General features: G+C 38.0%; 3 protein-coding genes across 5 annotated transcripts in view; 2 read left to right on the forward strand and 1 right to left on the reverse strand.

Moving 5' to 3' along the window:
* The window catches only part of LOC109834438 (GTPase Der), a 21402-nt gene extending 15431 nt beyond the window's left edge, over positions 1–5971 (forward strand). For all 3 annotated transcript variants that reach the window (XM_020402459.1, XM_020402456.1, XM_020402457.1), the window contains 4 exons: positions 1693–1886; positions 3101–3251; positions 4850–5012; positions 5668–5971. In XM_020402459.1, coding sequence (XP_020258048.1) covers positions 1693–1886; positions 3101–3251; positions 4850–5012; positions 5668–5738 — 579 coding nt within the window. In that variant the 3' untranslated portion in view covers positions 5739–5971. The remainder of the gene's footprint in view (positions 1–1692; positions 1887–3100; positions 3252–4849; positions 5013–5667) is intronic.
* On the reverse strand, positions 6998–8209 carry LOC109835401 (putative nuclease HARBI1). The gene has a single exon (XM_020403376.1). The coding sequence runs from the start codon at positions 8207–8209 to the stop codon at positions 6998–7000; it is 1212 nt and encodes a 403-aa protein (XP_020258965.1).
* Positions 15117–16245, forward strand: LOC109835402 (glutathione S-transferase T3-like). Its single transcript, XM_020403377.1, has 2 exons — positions 15117–15404; positions 15484–16245. Exons 1-2 carry the CDS (start codon positions 15117–15119, stop codon positions 15910–15912), a joined length of 717 nt encoding a protein of 238 aa, XP_020258966.1. The 3' UTR covers positions 15913–16245.

Genomic DNA, 17381 nt, shown 5'->3' on the forward strand with positions numbered 1-17381 from the left:
TACTTATAATGAATTCATATTCGGATCTCTATAATATTCCCCAACAATTTATAATGTTAATACTCACATTGAGAAAATTATGTGGAGTGGTATAAAAAAGGCTGAATTATTAAGTAAATTAAACGTACGTTTCCCTCTTAAGAGCTATTTTGGAATAAAAATCGTGCGGTTGAAAATGACGTTACTTTCTCTCTATTTTGATAGTTTGAAGTGCAAAAAAATTAATGCTGATTTTATTAAGTATATCAATATAGAAAAGTTAATGAGAGATGATTTTGTTATAAAATTTTAGTGCTTTGAGTTTAGATAAAATGGAGGAACAAAGTTGAGGTTTTGGGGTATCAAACTGTCTTATATATAAAACTTTGGGGTATTAAAGTCTATGAAGCACGGACACGCATAACATGAAGCCGTGTCGTGTCGTGTCCGTGTCGGACACACGTGTCGAACACACGTATCCTATGTATTTTTTAGGATTTGTCTCGTGTCGGCGTGTCGGATGGCCGTGTCGGATCCGTGTCCGTGCTACATAGATTAAAGTTAAAAGAGAGTGAAACTTAGGAATATCAAAGTGTAAATAACCCTTTTTAGGAACCCCTGGTTTTTCATTTAGTTTAGAATGATAAGTTGCACGTAAAGCCGCTCTCACTCAAAGGAGGAACTATGTTCTAATTAATGGGCTGAGGGGGTTAATGAATGTCAAGGTATAGATGAGAAGGTTATGTGCAAGTTACCCTGAATTAAATATATCAAAAAATGTAGTCTTGTTTCTTTTTGAAATTTTGATCATTGACTAGATTTAAATAATTTCAAGAAAATTAACTCTTAGCTCAATATATTGACTATTATTGTCAAAGTTGCACATAAAACTAATGTGCATATAATTTCCGTAAATGTTACTTCCATAAATACTACATTTGTACATTTCTCTTATGTATGTAATAGATCCATACCACTCCTTTGCATCAACATCAAGATGAAGCTGACACGAGCATTGCACATGCCCTCCTTACTAGTATTAAAATAAGATGGTAGGTATCATGTGTCATTCCTCCAAAGCATAGGGTGGCATTCGGCTCAGTCTTTTGAAGTCAACTTTTGATGTTTGTTATACACTAGGGAGTTGGGACTAAGCATAAATGAATGAACAGAAAGTAAACATTCCAGCAAGTAAAGATAGGCATGGACCAAAATGATGACGTTGGCAGAATACATGAATTGCTTACCAGGAGCATAGTGAAGGACATTTGAGGTGGACAAAGCATCTCCTAGAAGTATATTTAATCAGATTACATTAAATTAATAGGAAGGAGGCGGATATAATTATTTAGGTGTATCCTTTAGAAGAATTTATTAGGCTTTGATTTCAAACAAGTATTTCAATGTTTAGGATTTAGCGAAGAAGAATTCATTTAGCACTCTTGCATACTTATGAGTAACTGTGTTGGTTGAAATTTCCCTGGATATGCATCTTCTCTGTTGGAGTGTCTCTAGATTGTATCTTGTTACTTGTAGACAACATGTGATTTCAACAGAAATAGTTCATGGTTCAATATTCTGAGTCACCTGTCTGGTTAAATCACGGTTCATATTGCAATTATTTGATTTATTGCCTATAATTTTTTATGCAGTCTTGCCCTACTATCTAAACATGTTGATGTAGTCCTGTTTTCAATTCTGTTTGCTATGTAGGATTACAAAATCGCGGAGAGAATTGAGAAAGAAGGAAAAGGATGTGTTATTGTTGTAAACAAATGGGATACAATACCAAGCAAAAAACAAGAGACGACAACATATTATGAACAAGATGTCAGAGAGAAGCTCCGACTCCTTAATTGGGCACCAATTGTTTATTCAACTGCAATAACCGGTCAAAGTGTTGAAAAGTAAATACCATTTTCTCTCTATCGTCTTTATGCTTGGTATCCTGTTATGCTTGAGTTTTAGATGCTATCTATTTCAAGTATGTTAATTTTTCTGAGTTTGATCTATCCTTGACACCCATTAGAAAAATTTTAGGAGAGAATATATTACAATTTGTTGATAATTGATAGTAGCATAGTGTTCTTGATTGGAGGTATTTATTATTTTTTAATTTGAGATCAGGTACTAAAAATTTTTGTTTCGTGTTGGATCACTTCATAACAACAGTGCAAAGTAACATCAGTATAATATTGATGATAGTTTTGGCTTCCAGTGTTGGCTCGCTGCAAAATAGTAGTATTCCAGGGAGCTATATCCATCCTTCCACGCTTGGATGGCCTTATGTATGTCAACCAATAACAATACGTTCTTTAGTCTCCATGGAATAATATATGTACCCAGCTATTGATTTGCTGATTGTGGTTTAGTTAATCCTGCTTGTTTCTTCCTGCTGCTTTGTGAGGACATGTTGCTTTTCCTCCCATTGAATCTTGTGCATTCTATTGGTGAATTCAGGCTCCAATTTGCAGCCTCTCTGCCAAGCACAAATAACTTCTTGAAAGTTCAAGAATCTTTCAACATCGCTGGCTTGTCTTTTGATCTTCTTGGGACCAACTTACTCTTCAATTTTTGCTGTCGGATCATTCCAGATAGTATGGTCATGTGTGACCGTGGTAATGCAGTGATTAGGAGAAGTGATAAGGTTATAATTATTCGAGAAAGGAGGACCAGAGGTAGGCCTAAGAGGACTTGGTAGGAAGCTGATAAGAAGGATACGGTAATGTTTAACTTAATGGATAACCCTCAATAGAACTGATGTGAGAGTAGGATTCATGTAGCCGTGACCCCAAAAATTTGAGTAAAGGCTTTGTTTTATCATTGTTGTTATTTCGTATGAAATTCTCAGGACTTTTTGACAACAGCTTACATATACACGAGTATAACTATTTTCCTTCTTGTTTAACTTGATTGTCTTATCAATTTTCGGGTTGTACATGTTTTCCAAGTCCTTTTCATTTGGATATTGGACTTTTGATTTCTATGATTCTTACTATGTGCTTGCCTGCAATATGCTTTAACATCTTGTTAACTAAGCAACTGAGCATTTTATGTTATTATATTCTTGTTATGTGTATCTATATTGTACTTGAAACTAACGGTCCATGTTGTTCTCCAGGATTATAAATGCTGCCAGTATGGTTGAAAAAGAGAGATCTAGGCGGCTTGGTACATCCATACTGAATCAAGTCGTACAAGAAGCAGTGGCCTTCAAACCTCCACCAAGGACAAGAGGTGGCAAGAGAGGGCGTGTTTATTTTAGTACCCAGGTGAACTTCTTGCACTGTACCATCTCATATCATTTTGTTAGAGTGCCTGTCATGGAAGAGGTGGTTCTGTGATTTTTCAGTCATCTGTTTTCAGAAACTCAGTGTAATTTTAGTTTTACTCCGGTGCAATGGCAGTACCGATGGAGAAGTCCCAAAATGGTAATCTTGTGGCTAGTGTTTGATCTGGGAAAAGTTGGACATTGTATAGTAGGGTGTGTTCTCTAGTCAGTATCGGTTTAGAAAGTAGTGGTATAAATGAGCACAAGTACCAATTGAGAAATATTCCCTGCCCCCCTACTGTTTGCCACAATTCTGAAAGGCATAAATGAGCACAAATACCATTGATGTGCTTGCGACTGATATTCATGTCAAAATTGCTTAGTTTTACTCTTTTTTTCTGTGTGAACCAATAATTCGAGTAAGGCAGATAACTTTAATCTTCTTCCTAATAAAGCAGAGGATTTCTCTGAACATGTTGGTGACTTTGAACCTGCTTGAACATATGACTTCTCCTATCTTGAGTGCTTTACCAAAAATCTAGTTTCATCTCCAAATATCTATTGAGAATCATGGTATTAGTAGTTTGGCATGTGTATAGTTGTGTGCTTGTTCAAATTCCCTTTATTTTGGTAGCAAATGTGTATTGTTTAAATTAGCTTTCTTCATTAATTCTCCTCTAGAAGCTTAAATTTTAACAAAGTACTATTGATACATCAGAAATCACAATTCACCATGCAAATCCGTGTACAACTTGTAACCTCCCTCTGGTAGAAGGTATCTTATGTTTTTCCAAATGGTTCAGGTAGGTGTAGGTTGCTTCCTAACAATCTATTAGCATAAAATATGTTGTCTTTGATATTTATATCTTATGTGCGGTAAGCAGTACATTTATTATTACTGCTGTGGGTTGACAAGACAAGTAGTCTGAATTTTTTTTGTGTCCTCTTTTGGGGTACAATAAAGGTCATACTCATGTAATAAGCACCGTGTAAGTATCACTTAGATCATTTTGTAAATAATTGTATAATTGAGATACCTTTATCTTTGAATCCATGGAGAGGGCCAGCTGTAGGTGAACAGTGAAGAACAAGACTGATTGAGGATGATGTGAGTTTGCCTCTGGATCCTCATACCAGGATGAATTTGCTAGCTGGCGGACCCAATGTCAGTCTTGTTTTGGTTTTTGAATAGATAGTAGATGCAATGATATTAGAAATAATCTACATTTATTGGAATTCTAGAGCATCTTCTTTTGCTTTTTAATGACATTTAATAGCCAAACACCGCATGTTTGCTTGCTAATGGACTACCATGTTTATGATGTGTCCTGGTATAGTGAGCCGCAACAGTTAGACACTTTTGCAACCTGGTAGCTCTTTTTTGCATCCACTTAAAGTCTGGAAACAATGGTGGTAGTAAAACAGTGGGAATATGTTGTTTTATTCTCATTCATATCCACAATGACGTACATTTGGAATTCAACATTAAAATAGCTATCCATGAAGTTTTATATGAACTTGCTTCTCTACAATATTGCAATTAAGTCCCCCCCCCCTCCCTATATTGGTGCTCTAAAAACCTTTCTTTTTGCTCCGCAGGCTGCCATTCGCCCTCCAACATTTGTTTTCTTTGTTAATGATGCGAAGCTTTTCCCTGAGACATACCGACGTTACATGGAAAAGCAACTAAGGTCTAATGCTGGTTTTCCTGGTACGCCAATCCGTCTTCTATGGCGCAGCAGAAAGAAAACAGACAGAGAGGGTAAGCATTTCAAGAATTTGAAGTTCACCCCCTTTCCAAAATATATAATCAAGGAAATGAACTGTTACTTTATGGAAAGCAGTATTGCAGCCAACCACCTGCTATTTAAATCCTAAGAGAATGCCAAGTCAATAATTATTGAAAGTATAGTTGTTATGGTTTATTTCCTGCTAATGTGGATCTTTTTGTCAACCTGAATGACCATAGTCTTTCAAGGGATGTGGATATAGCACGCATATTTTAGTTTTGCATTTCATGAAACTTAAAAATTTTATGTGATTGCTATAGTTAAAAGATCTGTTGAGGTTGTTAAGAAATGATGATGAGAATGTTGATATTTTTTATTAAGAGGCCCATTATTCCATTTGTTACATCAATCGTCCTAAGAGAAATTTTTTATACTAGTGAAAACTAAGAGTTAGAAAATCTAGCATCTAAAGATAATTGAGTCGATAAAAGATCTAGTCTTGATCAGTCATGCCCCTTATCTTTACTACCTTATGATTGATCACCTACCACTGATTGAAAGTTACATTGGATATGAAAACATCTGTTATTATATATGCAGAGCTTTTTGAGGAAACTCATATACGCATAGCTGATCCCACACATTAATTTCTGAATGAGACACTAACGACGCTGCTGATTTTAACAGGTAAAGGTGTGGATATAAAAAAACAAGCTTCTTCGGATCGAAATACTGGCAAGTTGGCCCTTGCAATCTGATTCTAGTTATATGTCCGCGAACAGCATCAAGATCAACAACGTAGAGTGCCTTTCCTCGAGAATGTTTTTGTACACAACTGTAACTTCATCAGTACTACTGCCAAAAAGAATCAATATAGTTAGGGTGATGACATTTTGAGATACTGTTATGAATGCATGCTAAGAGTCCTGTGTACAAATGATTTGAAGTAGTGAGTTTAGAATCATGCCAGAACAATAATGGAGTTTTGAAATGTCTGATAGCATCTACTCCTCTATACTTATAGCCATAGGAGGTTCCTAAGATTCACTATTATTCATACTACATTAAATGATACAGTGAATTAGTAGCATAAAGAGAATATTGTAGAATTTTAAAAATTACTGTAGTGTTTACAAAAATTTTCTGTATTACTTTAAAAAGAATTACTTATAGCCATAGGAGGTTCCTAAGATTCACTATTATTCATACCACAGTAAATGATACAGTGAATTAGTAGCATATAGAGAATATTGTAGAATTTTAAAAATTACTGTAGTGTTTACAAAAAATTCCTGTATTACTTTAAAAGGAATTACAGTAGCGGAAACAAAAAAGGGAGGCCGTGCTTTGTACTACGGGGTGCACACCAGTTTTGATTTATTCTAAAATTAGTTCCAGCGGGAATTATGGAGCGGCTATGAATTCAACATCTTGGTGATGACGCATGCGCATCTTACATGAGGGGTTCTCTCTTAAAGAAAATAGTATTTACGATAAAAAAACATAATGTTTTTATAGGCACTAGCAATGAAAAGATTATCAACTCAAAATGAGCGTAGTATGTTGATGGCTCTAAGGGCATCTCCAACCCTTTGCCTCAACATGGTGCAAATTTTGCACCAAAATGGTGCAAAAGTCACATCTAACAGTAATTCATCTACAACCCATTGCACCATTTTTTGCACCAAAAAGAAATATTCTCAGTATCTTTCTTTTTATCTACTTTTATATGATTATTTTTTATTCCCTATATTTTTAACTATTTCAACAATTAACCCCACATATCAAATTTTATTTTTTCACATATTTTCCAAACAAAATGATTTATTATTTAAAAATTAAACTAATAAAACAATAAAATATTATTTTATTAATTAAAATAACTTGATTGCTAAAATATTATATTTTTATTATTGATATTGCCAAAATATTACATTCAAGAACACAACAGGAAATAAAATACAAGGAAATAATTAAACATTAACAACAATGTAAAAATTACAAATTTAGTATGCACTTAACTATCTGAATTAGTGTATTCCTCCCATAGATGATCTATCAATGCATTACGAAGCGCAATATGAGCATCTTTATCCTTGATTTTTCCGTAACGTGTAATAAATTGAGTAAATCTTGTAGTTTCATCTGCTACCATATCAACTTCTGGTGTTGGTGCTTCCCTCACTTCTTGAATTGGTGCATAAAGATCACGTTCATCCTCGATTATCATATTGTGCATAATAATGCATGCAGTCATTATGTCATGTAATACATGTTTTTTCCAAAAACGTGCTGATCCTGCCACGATTGCAAATCGTGATTGGAGAACTCCGAACGCACGTTCTACATCTTTTCTACATGCTTCCTGTTTCATGGCAAAATATTTTTTCTTCCTACCTTGTGGCTGTTGGATTGTTTGTACAATAGTAGCCCATTTCGGATATATACCATCAGCTAAATAATAACCCATATTATACTCTTTTCCTTGAATAACATAGTGAGCGGGAGGAGCAATACCTTGAGCTAGGTTAGAGAAAAGATTAGATGACTCCAGCACATTGATATCATTATTGGTGCCTGGCATACCAAAATATGCGTGCCATATCCAAAGATCATAATCTGCCACAGCTTCGAGGATAATAGTTGGTGACCCACTACGTCCTGTGTATTGCCCAGACCATGCTGTTGGACAATTTTTCCATTTCCAATGCATACAATCAAGACTTCCTAACATTCCTGGAAAACCATGTTTTTTACTAATATAGAGTAGCCTAGCAATATCGTTAGCGTTAGGTGTTCGTAGATACCGCTCTGCGAATATTTCCACCATAGCACGACAAAATTTTGTCATACTTTTAATTGCTGTTGACTCACCTATTTTAACGTATTCGTCCGTAGCATCAGCTGGTAAACCGTATGCCAACATGCGAAAAACAGCTGTTACTTTCTGTAACGGTGATAATCCCATTCTACCAAGTCCATCACTTCGTTGTTGGAAGTAATAGTCATGATCTTTCACTGCATCAACAATACGATGGAACAAACTTCTTGACACCCGATATCGACGACGAAACATATCTTCTCCAAAACGTGGATTATCGGCAAAGTAATCTATGACCAAATTCTGATGCGCATTTTCTCGATCGCGGTTGATTACTGCATGACCGGGAATCGAGCCACCATAGATCGGTTGGTAGTTTTGTTGACGTAAATTGTTAACGAGGATCATGTTGTTGTTGATGTACTCACAAATTACTTCTTCGGTTTCATCAATCTCTGCAATGATATTGGACAGAAAATTATCATCATCCGAAGATCCCACCGACAACGTTGGATAATGTGTAAAGCTGACCTGATTTCAAATTTTGATTCCCACCGACAACGTTGGATAATGTGTAAAGCTGACCTGATTTCAAATTTTGATTCCCACCGACAACGTTGGATAATGTGTAAAGCTGACCTGATTTCAAATTTTGATTCCCACCGACAACGTTGGATAATGTGTAAAGCTGACCTGATTTCAAATTTTGATTCCCACCGACAACGTTGGATAATGTGTAAAGCTGACCTGATTTCAAATTTTGATTCCCACCGACAACGTTGGATAATGTGTAAAGCTGACCTGATTTCAAATTTTGATTCCCACCGACAACGTTGGATAATGTGTAAAGCTGACCTGATTTCAAATTTTGATTCCCACCGACAACGTTGGATAATGTGTAAAGCTGACCTGATTTCAAATTTTGATTCCCACCGACAACGTTGGATAATGTGTAAAGCTAATCTGATATCAAAATTTGATTCCCACCGACAACGTTGGATAATGTGTAAAGCTGACCTGATTTCAAATTTTGATTCCCACCGACAACGTTGGATAATGTGTAAAGCTGACCTGATTTCAAATTTTGATTCCCACCGACAAATTCAAATTCAAATTCAAATTCAAATTCAAATTCAAATTCAAATTCAAATTCAAATTCAAATTCAAATTCAAATTCAAATTCAAATTCAAATTCAAATTCAAATTCAAATTCAAATTCAAATTCAAATTCAAATTCAAATTCAAATTCAAATTCAAATTCAAATTCAAATTCAAATTCAAATTCAAATTCAAACAAAAAAACAAATTTGGATTGGCTATAAATAACATTCACGGTTTCTACTTCAAACCACCCAATTCTAAGTATTTCTTCAAAGTATTTCTAATCTCCAAACCAACCGCTTTTTACAAAAAAATATCAGTTCGATCAACTGGATACATGGTTACTAAAGATGTGCTCCTTTGTTAAGTATTCTTGGATATTTCTCAAGACCCTATTATCGGTAGAAACCAGTCTCGAGATGCATTTTGGTCTCGTGTGGAGGACAGATACAATGAACTTCGAGACCAAAATTCTGATGTGCGTACGAGCCGATCAATTCGTTCTCGAATGGAAATCATAAGTAATGAAGTAAGGAAATTGAATGCGTGCTTGAGACAAGTAGAGAATCTGAATCCAAGTGGTGCTTCAGATGAAGATATTGTAAGTATTCTATTAATTATCGTCTGAATTTTATTATTATTGTTGAAATACATAACTTGATGTTCACTATAATTTGCAGTTAGTTCGAGTAAAGATGTTATTTATGCAAGAACCAAAGTACAAAAAAGGTTTCAAATTTGATCATGTCTGGAATATGGTTAAAAATTTTGAAAAATTCAAAGATGATGTCCCCACAGCAAGACAAGTTGGTCGAAGACAATCCCAAAGTGTGAACTTCAACTCGTCACAATCAGATAATCCCACTCCGGAATCTCCTATATCAACATCTCCTGGACTGTTTGTGAGGGGGGCGACTGAATTCTCTTTTGGTGCAAGCAAGTGCAGAGTGAAGAGAGGGGTCGGCAGAGGATTGTGCAGCCTTGGCTTTGCGTGCAAAGAGGATTTCTTTTGTTTCGGCTGGGATTAGTGCAAGGAAGGATTTTGTGGGTGGCGGCTACGAAGGGCTTGTGCAAGGGGCTTGGAGGCAGGTGCAAAGTAGGGTTTTTGCTGCGTTTTGCTTTGTGGAAGTACAGCGTAGGTGCAAGAGCAGAAGTGCAAAAGAAAATCGCAGAAACAGAGGCTGCTGCAAAGAAAAAGAAAAGTGCGGCAGTGGGAGAAAAAGTCAGCGGCTTTCTTTGGCTTCGTGCAAATAAGCTTTTGTGCTTTTGAGAAGAATGCGGCATTTGGGGCTTGGCCATTTCAGTATTGATTCCTCGCATAGATTGAAAGAGGGTGTAAAGACCTGCAATTTAAAGTCCAGTGAACATGTTGATGTGAGCAAGAAGACCGAGGTGAAGTGTGGCACCTCTATTCACCGTGCTAAGGGTCGTTCTGGAGGAGTTCACGTGGATGTTTGGGGGCTTTCCAAGGGGGCATCATTGGGAGGTAATCGAAATTTGGTTTTCTTTGTTGGTGGCTGTTCTAGGCGTGTTTGGGTTGCAACCAAATCCCCTATGGATAAAGTCCTAGTAGTCTCCAACAAATTAAAGAAGTGTGATATTGGCAGAAAGGTGAAGGTACTCCATTCTGGTCGGAGGTACAAGATGGACCTGTTTCTGCATTGGAGCCGAGCTCACGGCATTGCGAGACACTTCGTTGGAAAAGAAATCTTGGGACAACTAGATAAGGTGACAAATTTGGAGAACCGTGCCTTGTTGGAGGAGGATCGGTGTTTGTGGTCGAGCAATGGTTTGCAGAAGAGTTTCTGGACAGAGGCTTCGACATATTTGGGTCATCCTATTAAAGAGTTGTCAACTGCTGTGATTGGAGGTAAAACTCTATTGGAAGATAGGTCTGATTGTGTCACTTCGGTTGAGGCTTCGATGAGGAAGCCAATTGACTCTCAGCAGGTGGAGAGTTTTGGACAGACCTTAGAGGTAAGCGGGTGGAGACTGATGCTACTCCACATTGGGTGGGGATTTTCCCACATACTCCAGGTCATTCTGCATTTGTTGGGATTCCAGCTGAGGTGACACAGCGTGGAAGTCATTTGGATTCGGATGCAGATGATGAGTTGGATTTTGATTCGAGTGCAGCTGACAGACATAGTTTGGATACGGCCATTGGTTCACCTCAGGTGGAGGTGTTTGAGGCCATTGGAGGTGCTATCAGCCGCAGAGTTGATGATATTGGAGAAGGGTTGCGAACTCTTATATTGATTTGAGGTCGTTCGCGGCCATTTGGGTGAACTACGTAAGGCTTGATTCCTTGGGCAAGAGGATACGTAGGCAGTCTTTATGATGCAGCCGGTGTTTAGATTTTGATGGGGGTGAGATCGATTTGGTGAGTTGATACCGACGTTTGGAGAGTGTTTGCACTCTCATTAGATTTTGATGGGGGTGAGATCGATTTGGTGAGTTGATACCGACGTTTGGAGAGTGTTTGCACTCTCATTTGGGTTCTCGACTTGTTATGGATTGAGTCTGTTGTCGTGAATTGTTTCACGGTGTACTGGACACAACAAGTGAGACATTTGATTTGGATGGTGTCGGCTCAGTTTTGGGAAAACTTCGCCGAGGTGGAGAATTGTGAGGGGGGCGACTGAGTTCTCTTTTGGTGCAAGCAAGTGCAGAGTGAAGAGAGGGGTCGGCAGAGGATTGTGCAGCCTTGGCTTTGCGTGCAAAGAGGATTTCTTTTGTTTCGGCTGGGATTAGTGCAAGGAAGGATTTTGTGGGTGGCGGCTACGAAGGGCTTGTGCAAGGGGCTTGGAGGCAGGTGCAAAGTAGGGTTTTTGCTGCGTTTTGCTTTGTGGAAGTACAGCGTAGGTGCAAGAGCAGAAGTGCAAAAGAAAATCGCAGAAACAGAGGCTGCTGCAAAGAAAAAGAAAAGTGCGGCAGTGGGAGAAAAAGTCAGCGGCTTTCTCTGGCTTCGTGCAAATAAGCTTTTGTGCTTTTGAGAGAGATAATTGTGTGAGGGTTTAGATTGAGTGATTGTAAATTCACCGTGCTAAGGGTCGTTCTGGAGGAGTTCACGTGGATGTTTGGGGGCCTTCCAAGGGTGCATCATTAGGAGGTAATAGGCGTTTGGTTTCCTTTGTTGGTGGCTGTTCTAGGCGTGTTTGGGTTGCAACCAAATCCCCTATGGATAAAGTCCTAGTAGTCTCCAACAAATTGAAGAAGTGTGATATTGGCAGAAAGGTGAAGGTACTCCATTCTGGTCGGAGTTCTGGTCGGAGGTACAAGATGGACCTGTTTCTGCATTGGAGCCGAGCTCACGGCATTGCGAGATACTTCGTTGGAAAGGAAATCTTGGGACAACTAGATAAGGTGACAAATTTGGAGAACCGTTCCTTGTTGGAGGAGGATCGATGTTTGTGGTCGAGCAATGGTTTGCAGAAGAGTTTCTGGACAGAGGCTTCGACATATTTGGGTCATCCTATTAAAGAGTTGTCAACTGCTGTGATTGGAGGTAAAACTCTATTGGAAGATAGGTCTGATTGTGTCACTTCGGTTGAGGCTTCGATGAGGGAGCTATTTGACTCTCAGCAGGTGGAGAGTTTTGGACAGACCTTAGAGGTATCACAGCGGGTGGAGATTGATGCTACTCCACATTGGGTGGGGATTTTCCCATATACTCCAGGTCATTCTGCATTGGTTGGGATTCCAGCTGAGGTGACACAGCGTGGAAGTCATTTGGATTCGGATGCAGATGATGAGTTGGGTTTTGACTCGAGTGCAGCTGATAGATGCAGTTTGGATATGACCATTGGTTCACCTCAGGTGGAGGTGTTTGAGGCCATTGGAGGTGCTATCAGCCGCAGAGTTGATGATATTGGAGAAGGGTTGCGAACTCTTATATTGATTTGAGGTCGTTCGCGGCCATTTAGGTGAACTACGTAAGGCTTGATTCCTTGGGCAAGAGGATACGTAGGCAGTCTTTATGATGCAGCCGGTGTTTGGATTTTGATGGGGGTGAGATCGATTTGGTGAGTTGATACCGACGTTTGGAGAGTGTTTGCACTCTCATTTGGGTTCTCGACTTGTTATGGATTGAGTCTGTTGTCGTGAATTGTTTCACGGTGTACTGGACACAACAAGTGAGACATTTGATTTGGATGGTGTCGGCTCAATTTTGGGAAAACTTCGCCGAGGTGGAGAATTGTGAGGGGGGCGACTGAGTTCTCTTTTGGTGCAAGCAAGTGCAGAGTGAAGAGAGGGGTCGGCAGAGGATTGTGCAGCCTTGGCTTTGCGTGCAAAGAGGATTTCTTTTGTTTCGACTGGGATTAGTGCAAGGAAGGATTTTGTGGGTGGCGGCTACGAAGGGCTTGTGCAAGGGGCTTGGAGGCAGGTGCAAAGTAGGGTTTTTGCTGCGTTTTGCTTTGTGGAAGTACAGCGTAGGTGCAAGAGCAGAAGTGCAAAAGAAAATCGCAGAAACAGAGGCTGCTGCAAAGAAAAAGAAAAGTGCGGCAGTGGGAGAAAAAGTCAGCGACTTTCTTTGGCTTCGTGCAAATAAGCTTTTGTGCTTTTGAGAGAGATAATTGTGTGAGGGTTTAGATTGAGTGATTGTAAACCCTAGTTGTATTATCTCTCCCTCTAATAGTAGATCTCCCCCTCCTTGCCCCGTGGACGTAGGCAGTTTGCCGAACCACGTAAAATTGGTTGTTTGAGTTTGTGGGCAATTGTAATAGTTTTAGGATCCCTCGACAAGTTAGTCCTAGAACTGATGAGAGGAAGAGCCGATATCTCACTTGGTTGAGATATCCGCTTCAGATTCTTGTCTCCTTGGTGAGACGAGAATTCTTATCGATCTTTCTCTCTTATTGTGCACCAGAAACTCTGCCGAAATTTCCGCTGCGCACAACAAGTGGTATCAGAGACCAGGTTCTAGATCTAGGGTTTGGTTGGAGGAGTAGATCAATTTGGAGGCTCGTCTAAGGCTTCGTTTGGTGATAAAGGTGGAATCTTTTGTGAAAGACTCTATCTTTTCAGTTTTGGATCTATTCTTCGTTCGTTGGTGCGTAAGATGTCGGGGAAAGAAGGTGCTTCGGGTGTCGAGGGTGGTGCTTCTAGCACGAAGACCATTCAGAGTTTGAATATCCACTCTATGAAGATAGATGTGGAGAAGTTTAATGGCACAAACAATTTTGGATTATGGAGATGCGAGGTTTTGGATGCGCTGAACGCGCAGAATTTGGAGGATACATTGGAGTTAGATGGCAAGCCAGATGACATTGAAGAGAAGGTTTAGAAGAAGATGAATCGAACGGCGTGTGGTGTGATTAGGTCTTGTTTGACTCAAGATCTAAAATATGATGTGATGAATGAGACTTCTGCGAAGAAGATTTGGGAGATTCTCAAAAGCAAGTATTTGACCAAGAGTGTGGAAAATCGCTTGCATTTGAAGAGGAGACTTTATCGTTTCCAGTTGAAGAAGGGAACCTCCATTAGAGATCACATGAACCACTACACAAAGCTTCTTGCGGATTTGGCGAATGTGGATGTCAAGATTGAAGATGAGGACAAGGCGTTGCTGTTGTTGAGTTCCTTGCCCGACGAGGAATATGAGACCTTCGTTCTTACTCTGATTAATGGGTGTGTATATGTTGGACAATGTGTAAAGCTGACCTGATTTCAAAAATTGATTCCCACTCGTACAAAGCTTTCACACAATTCAAGGAGAGCTGAGCTGTGTATACGTTGGACAATGTGTAAAGCTGACCTGATTTTAAAAATTGATTCCCACTCGTACAAAGCTTTCACACAATTCAAGGAGAGCTGAGCTTTGTATACGTTGGACAATGTGTAAAGCTGACCTGATTTCAAAAATTGATTCCCACTCGTACAAAGCTTTCACACAATTCAAGGAGAGCTGAGCTTTGTATACGTTGGACAATGTGTAAAGCTGACCTGATTTCAAAAATTGATTCCCACCGACAACGTTGGATAATGTGTAAAGCTGATCAGTTTGTACAAAATGATTCAATTTCAAATGTTGACCACCGACAAATTCAAACCAACCGCAAATTCAAATTCAAATTCAAATTCAAATTCAAACAAAAAAAACAAATTTGGATTGGCTATAAATAACATTCACGGTTTCTACTTCAAGCCACCCAATTCGAAGTATTTCTTCAAAGTATTTCTGATCTCCAAACCAACCGCTTTTTACAAAAAAATGTCTGTTCGATTAACTGGATACACGGTTACTGAAGATGTGCTCCTTTGTCAAGTATTCTTGGATATTTCTCAAGACCCTATTATCGGTAGAAACCAGTCTCGAGATGCATTTTGGTCTCGTGTGGAGGACAAATACAATGAACTTCGAGATCAGCATTTTGAGATGCGTACGAGCCGATCAATTCGTTCTCGAATGGAAATCATAAGTAATGAAGTAAGGAAATTGAATGCGTGCTTGAGACAAGTAGAGAATCTGAATCCAAGTGGTGCTTCAGATGAAGATATTGTAAGTATTCTATTAATTATCGTTTGAATTTTATTATTATTGTTGAAATACATAACTTGATGTTCACTATAATTTGCAGTTAGTTCGAGCAAAGATGTTATTTATGCAAGAACCAAAGTACAAAAAAGGTTTCAAATTTGATCATGTCTGGAATATGGTTAAAAATTTCGAAAAATTCAAAGATGATGTCCCCACAGCAAGACAAGTTGGTCGAAGACAATCCCAAAGTGTGAACTTCGACTCGTCACAATCAGATAATCCCACTCCGGAATCTCCTATATCAACATCTCCTGGACTGTCATCATTTACTCCATCTGAACGACCTATTGGGGTAAAAAAAGCTAAATTGAAAAGGAAAAATGATGATCATGAGTCAAGTGTAGTGGACTCCATCGAGACCTCCAACAATCGACTTATAGACAGGTTAGACAAGGCGAGCTTGGACAGGCAAGTAGCGTTTGATATCGAACGAGAAAAGATAGCCATGAAAAAAGATAGAGATGAATGAAAAATTATAATGAAAGATTTGAATTCCATTGCTGATCCAAACGTGCGTGAGTACGTTCGAGCTCAACAGATTAAAATAATACAAAAAAGAAATCAACAAGAACAAGGGTCTGCTTCTAATTTTGGCAATTATTTCAATGATATTGGACACTCTGGCCCCGATCTACCAGATTATTGAGAGTTGCTTGACCATCTTATGTAATGTTCCATGTTTAGTTTGTATTTTATGTTTTATTTTAATGAAGTTTTATATTATGTGTGTCAGTTTTTATATGTTATGTATTCCAGATATGTAATTTATATTTGAATTATGTATTATGATTGCTCTTTATAATTCATGGGACTTTACTTATAATGTCTAGATTTTAATAGTATAATTAATAATAATGTATTTTTAATTTCAGCATTATTTTTTTTTAAAATAATTTATTTTGTCTAAATTATACAATTGGGGTAAAATTATAAAATTTAAATATTATTAGGGTTGTTTTATACATGTAATAAAATAATTGGGGTCAAGTTGTAAATACATAAAAATATGAGGTAAAATTTAAAAAAAAAATAAAAAAAAAATAAAAGAAACAGTAATGCGGAGATGAACAGTGCGACGCCAAATATAGCGTCGCGCTGTTCATCCCCGCTAAAATGTAGCGAGAATTGGTGCCGCGTTGGAGCTCCGGAGCAGCGGCAAATCCGTTTTTGCGGCAAAATAGCGTCGCGTTGGAGATGGTCTAAGCAAACTGCCTCGCTGCAATGGGACATTTTTACCGTCTTGAGTTACGCTGGTTTCTATATATTGTATTCGACGGCCACTTGAAAATCACCGTTCGTAGGCAATTGTTGTGGAAAATATTGCTAGCTCTCGTATCTCTTAAATTTGGACGGTTTGTTTAAGAAAAGTCCAAATCTTTGAAGTTCATTATAACAACAGACAAGATAGTTAATTACTCCAAAAAAAAAAACAAAAAAACAATCAACTTTCCGTCATGCCAACATGGCTGGCTGAGTGTTGCTAATTTTCTTAAATTTTGATTTTTTTTTTCTTTTCGATAATTGCAGAGTATCTAGACTTGATATCACCGGGTATAACAACCAGTAGAAATTCTCTAATGAGAGGATTAAAAAGATTTGAAAGGCTTCGATAAAAGTGAGGTGAATAGAAAGATGTGAAATGCATCGGTTTGTCCCATCCTCATCCTAGTAAACGAGGTTGCTTGCAAAAATCCCTAGTATTGAGAGTTATTCAACCTAAAATTTTGATTATTTTAAAAATTAATAGTAACTTGATGAATTTTATAATTAAATTCAAATTTTTGATTTTTAAAAGATCGTCCCAAAGAGTTTGTTTGTTTTTTTTAATCTTTTTCAAATAAATAATGGCTTGTTTGAATTTTCCTAATTAAATTCCAAAATTGATTCTTTTAAAAGCAATATCTCTAAGAGTATGTTTGGTTAGAAGTAGTTTGAATT

The sequence above is a fragment of the Asparagus officinalis genome, chromosome 3 (assembly GCF_001876935.1).
Source record: "Asparagus officinalis chromosome 3, Aspof.V1, whole genome shotgun sequence".
NCBI lineage: Eukaryota > Viridiplantae > Streptophyta > Magnoliopsida > Asparagales > Asparagaceae > Asparagus > Asparagus officinalis.

What these genes read in the sequence shown, in the direction of transcription:
- LOC109835401 (XM_020403376.1), bottom strand. Translation starts at nt 8,209, where the DNA reads ATGATCCTCGTTAACAATTTACGTCAACAAAACTACCAACCGATCTAT.
- LOC109835402 (XM_020403377.1), top strand. Translation starts at nt 15,117, where the DNA reads ATGTCTGTTCGATTAACTGGATACACGGTTACTGAAGATGTGCTCCTT. An exon ending in GTGCTTCAGATGAAGATATT is followed by an intron (nt 15,405 to 15,483) that starts GTAAGTATTCTA and finishes TATAATTTGCAG; the next exon opens with TTAGTTCGAGCAAAGATGTT.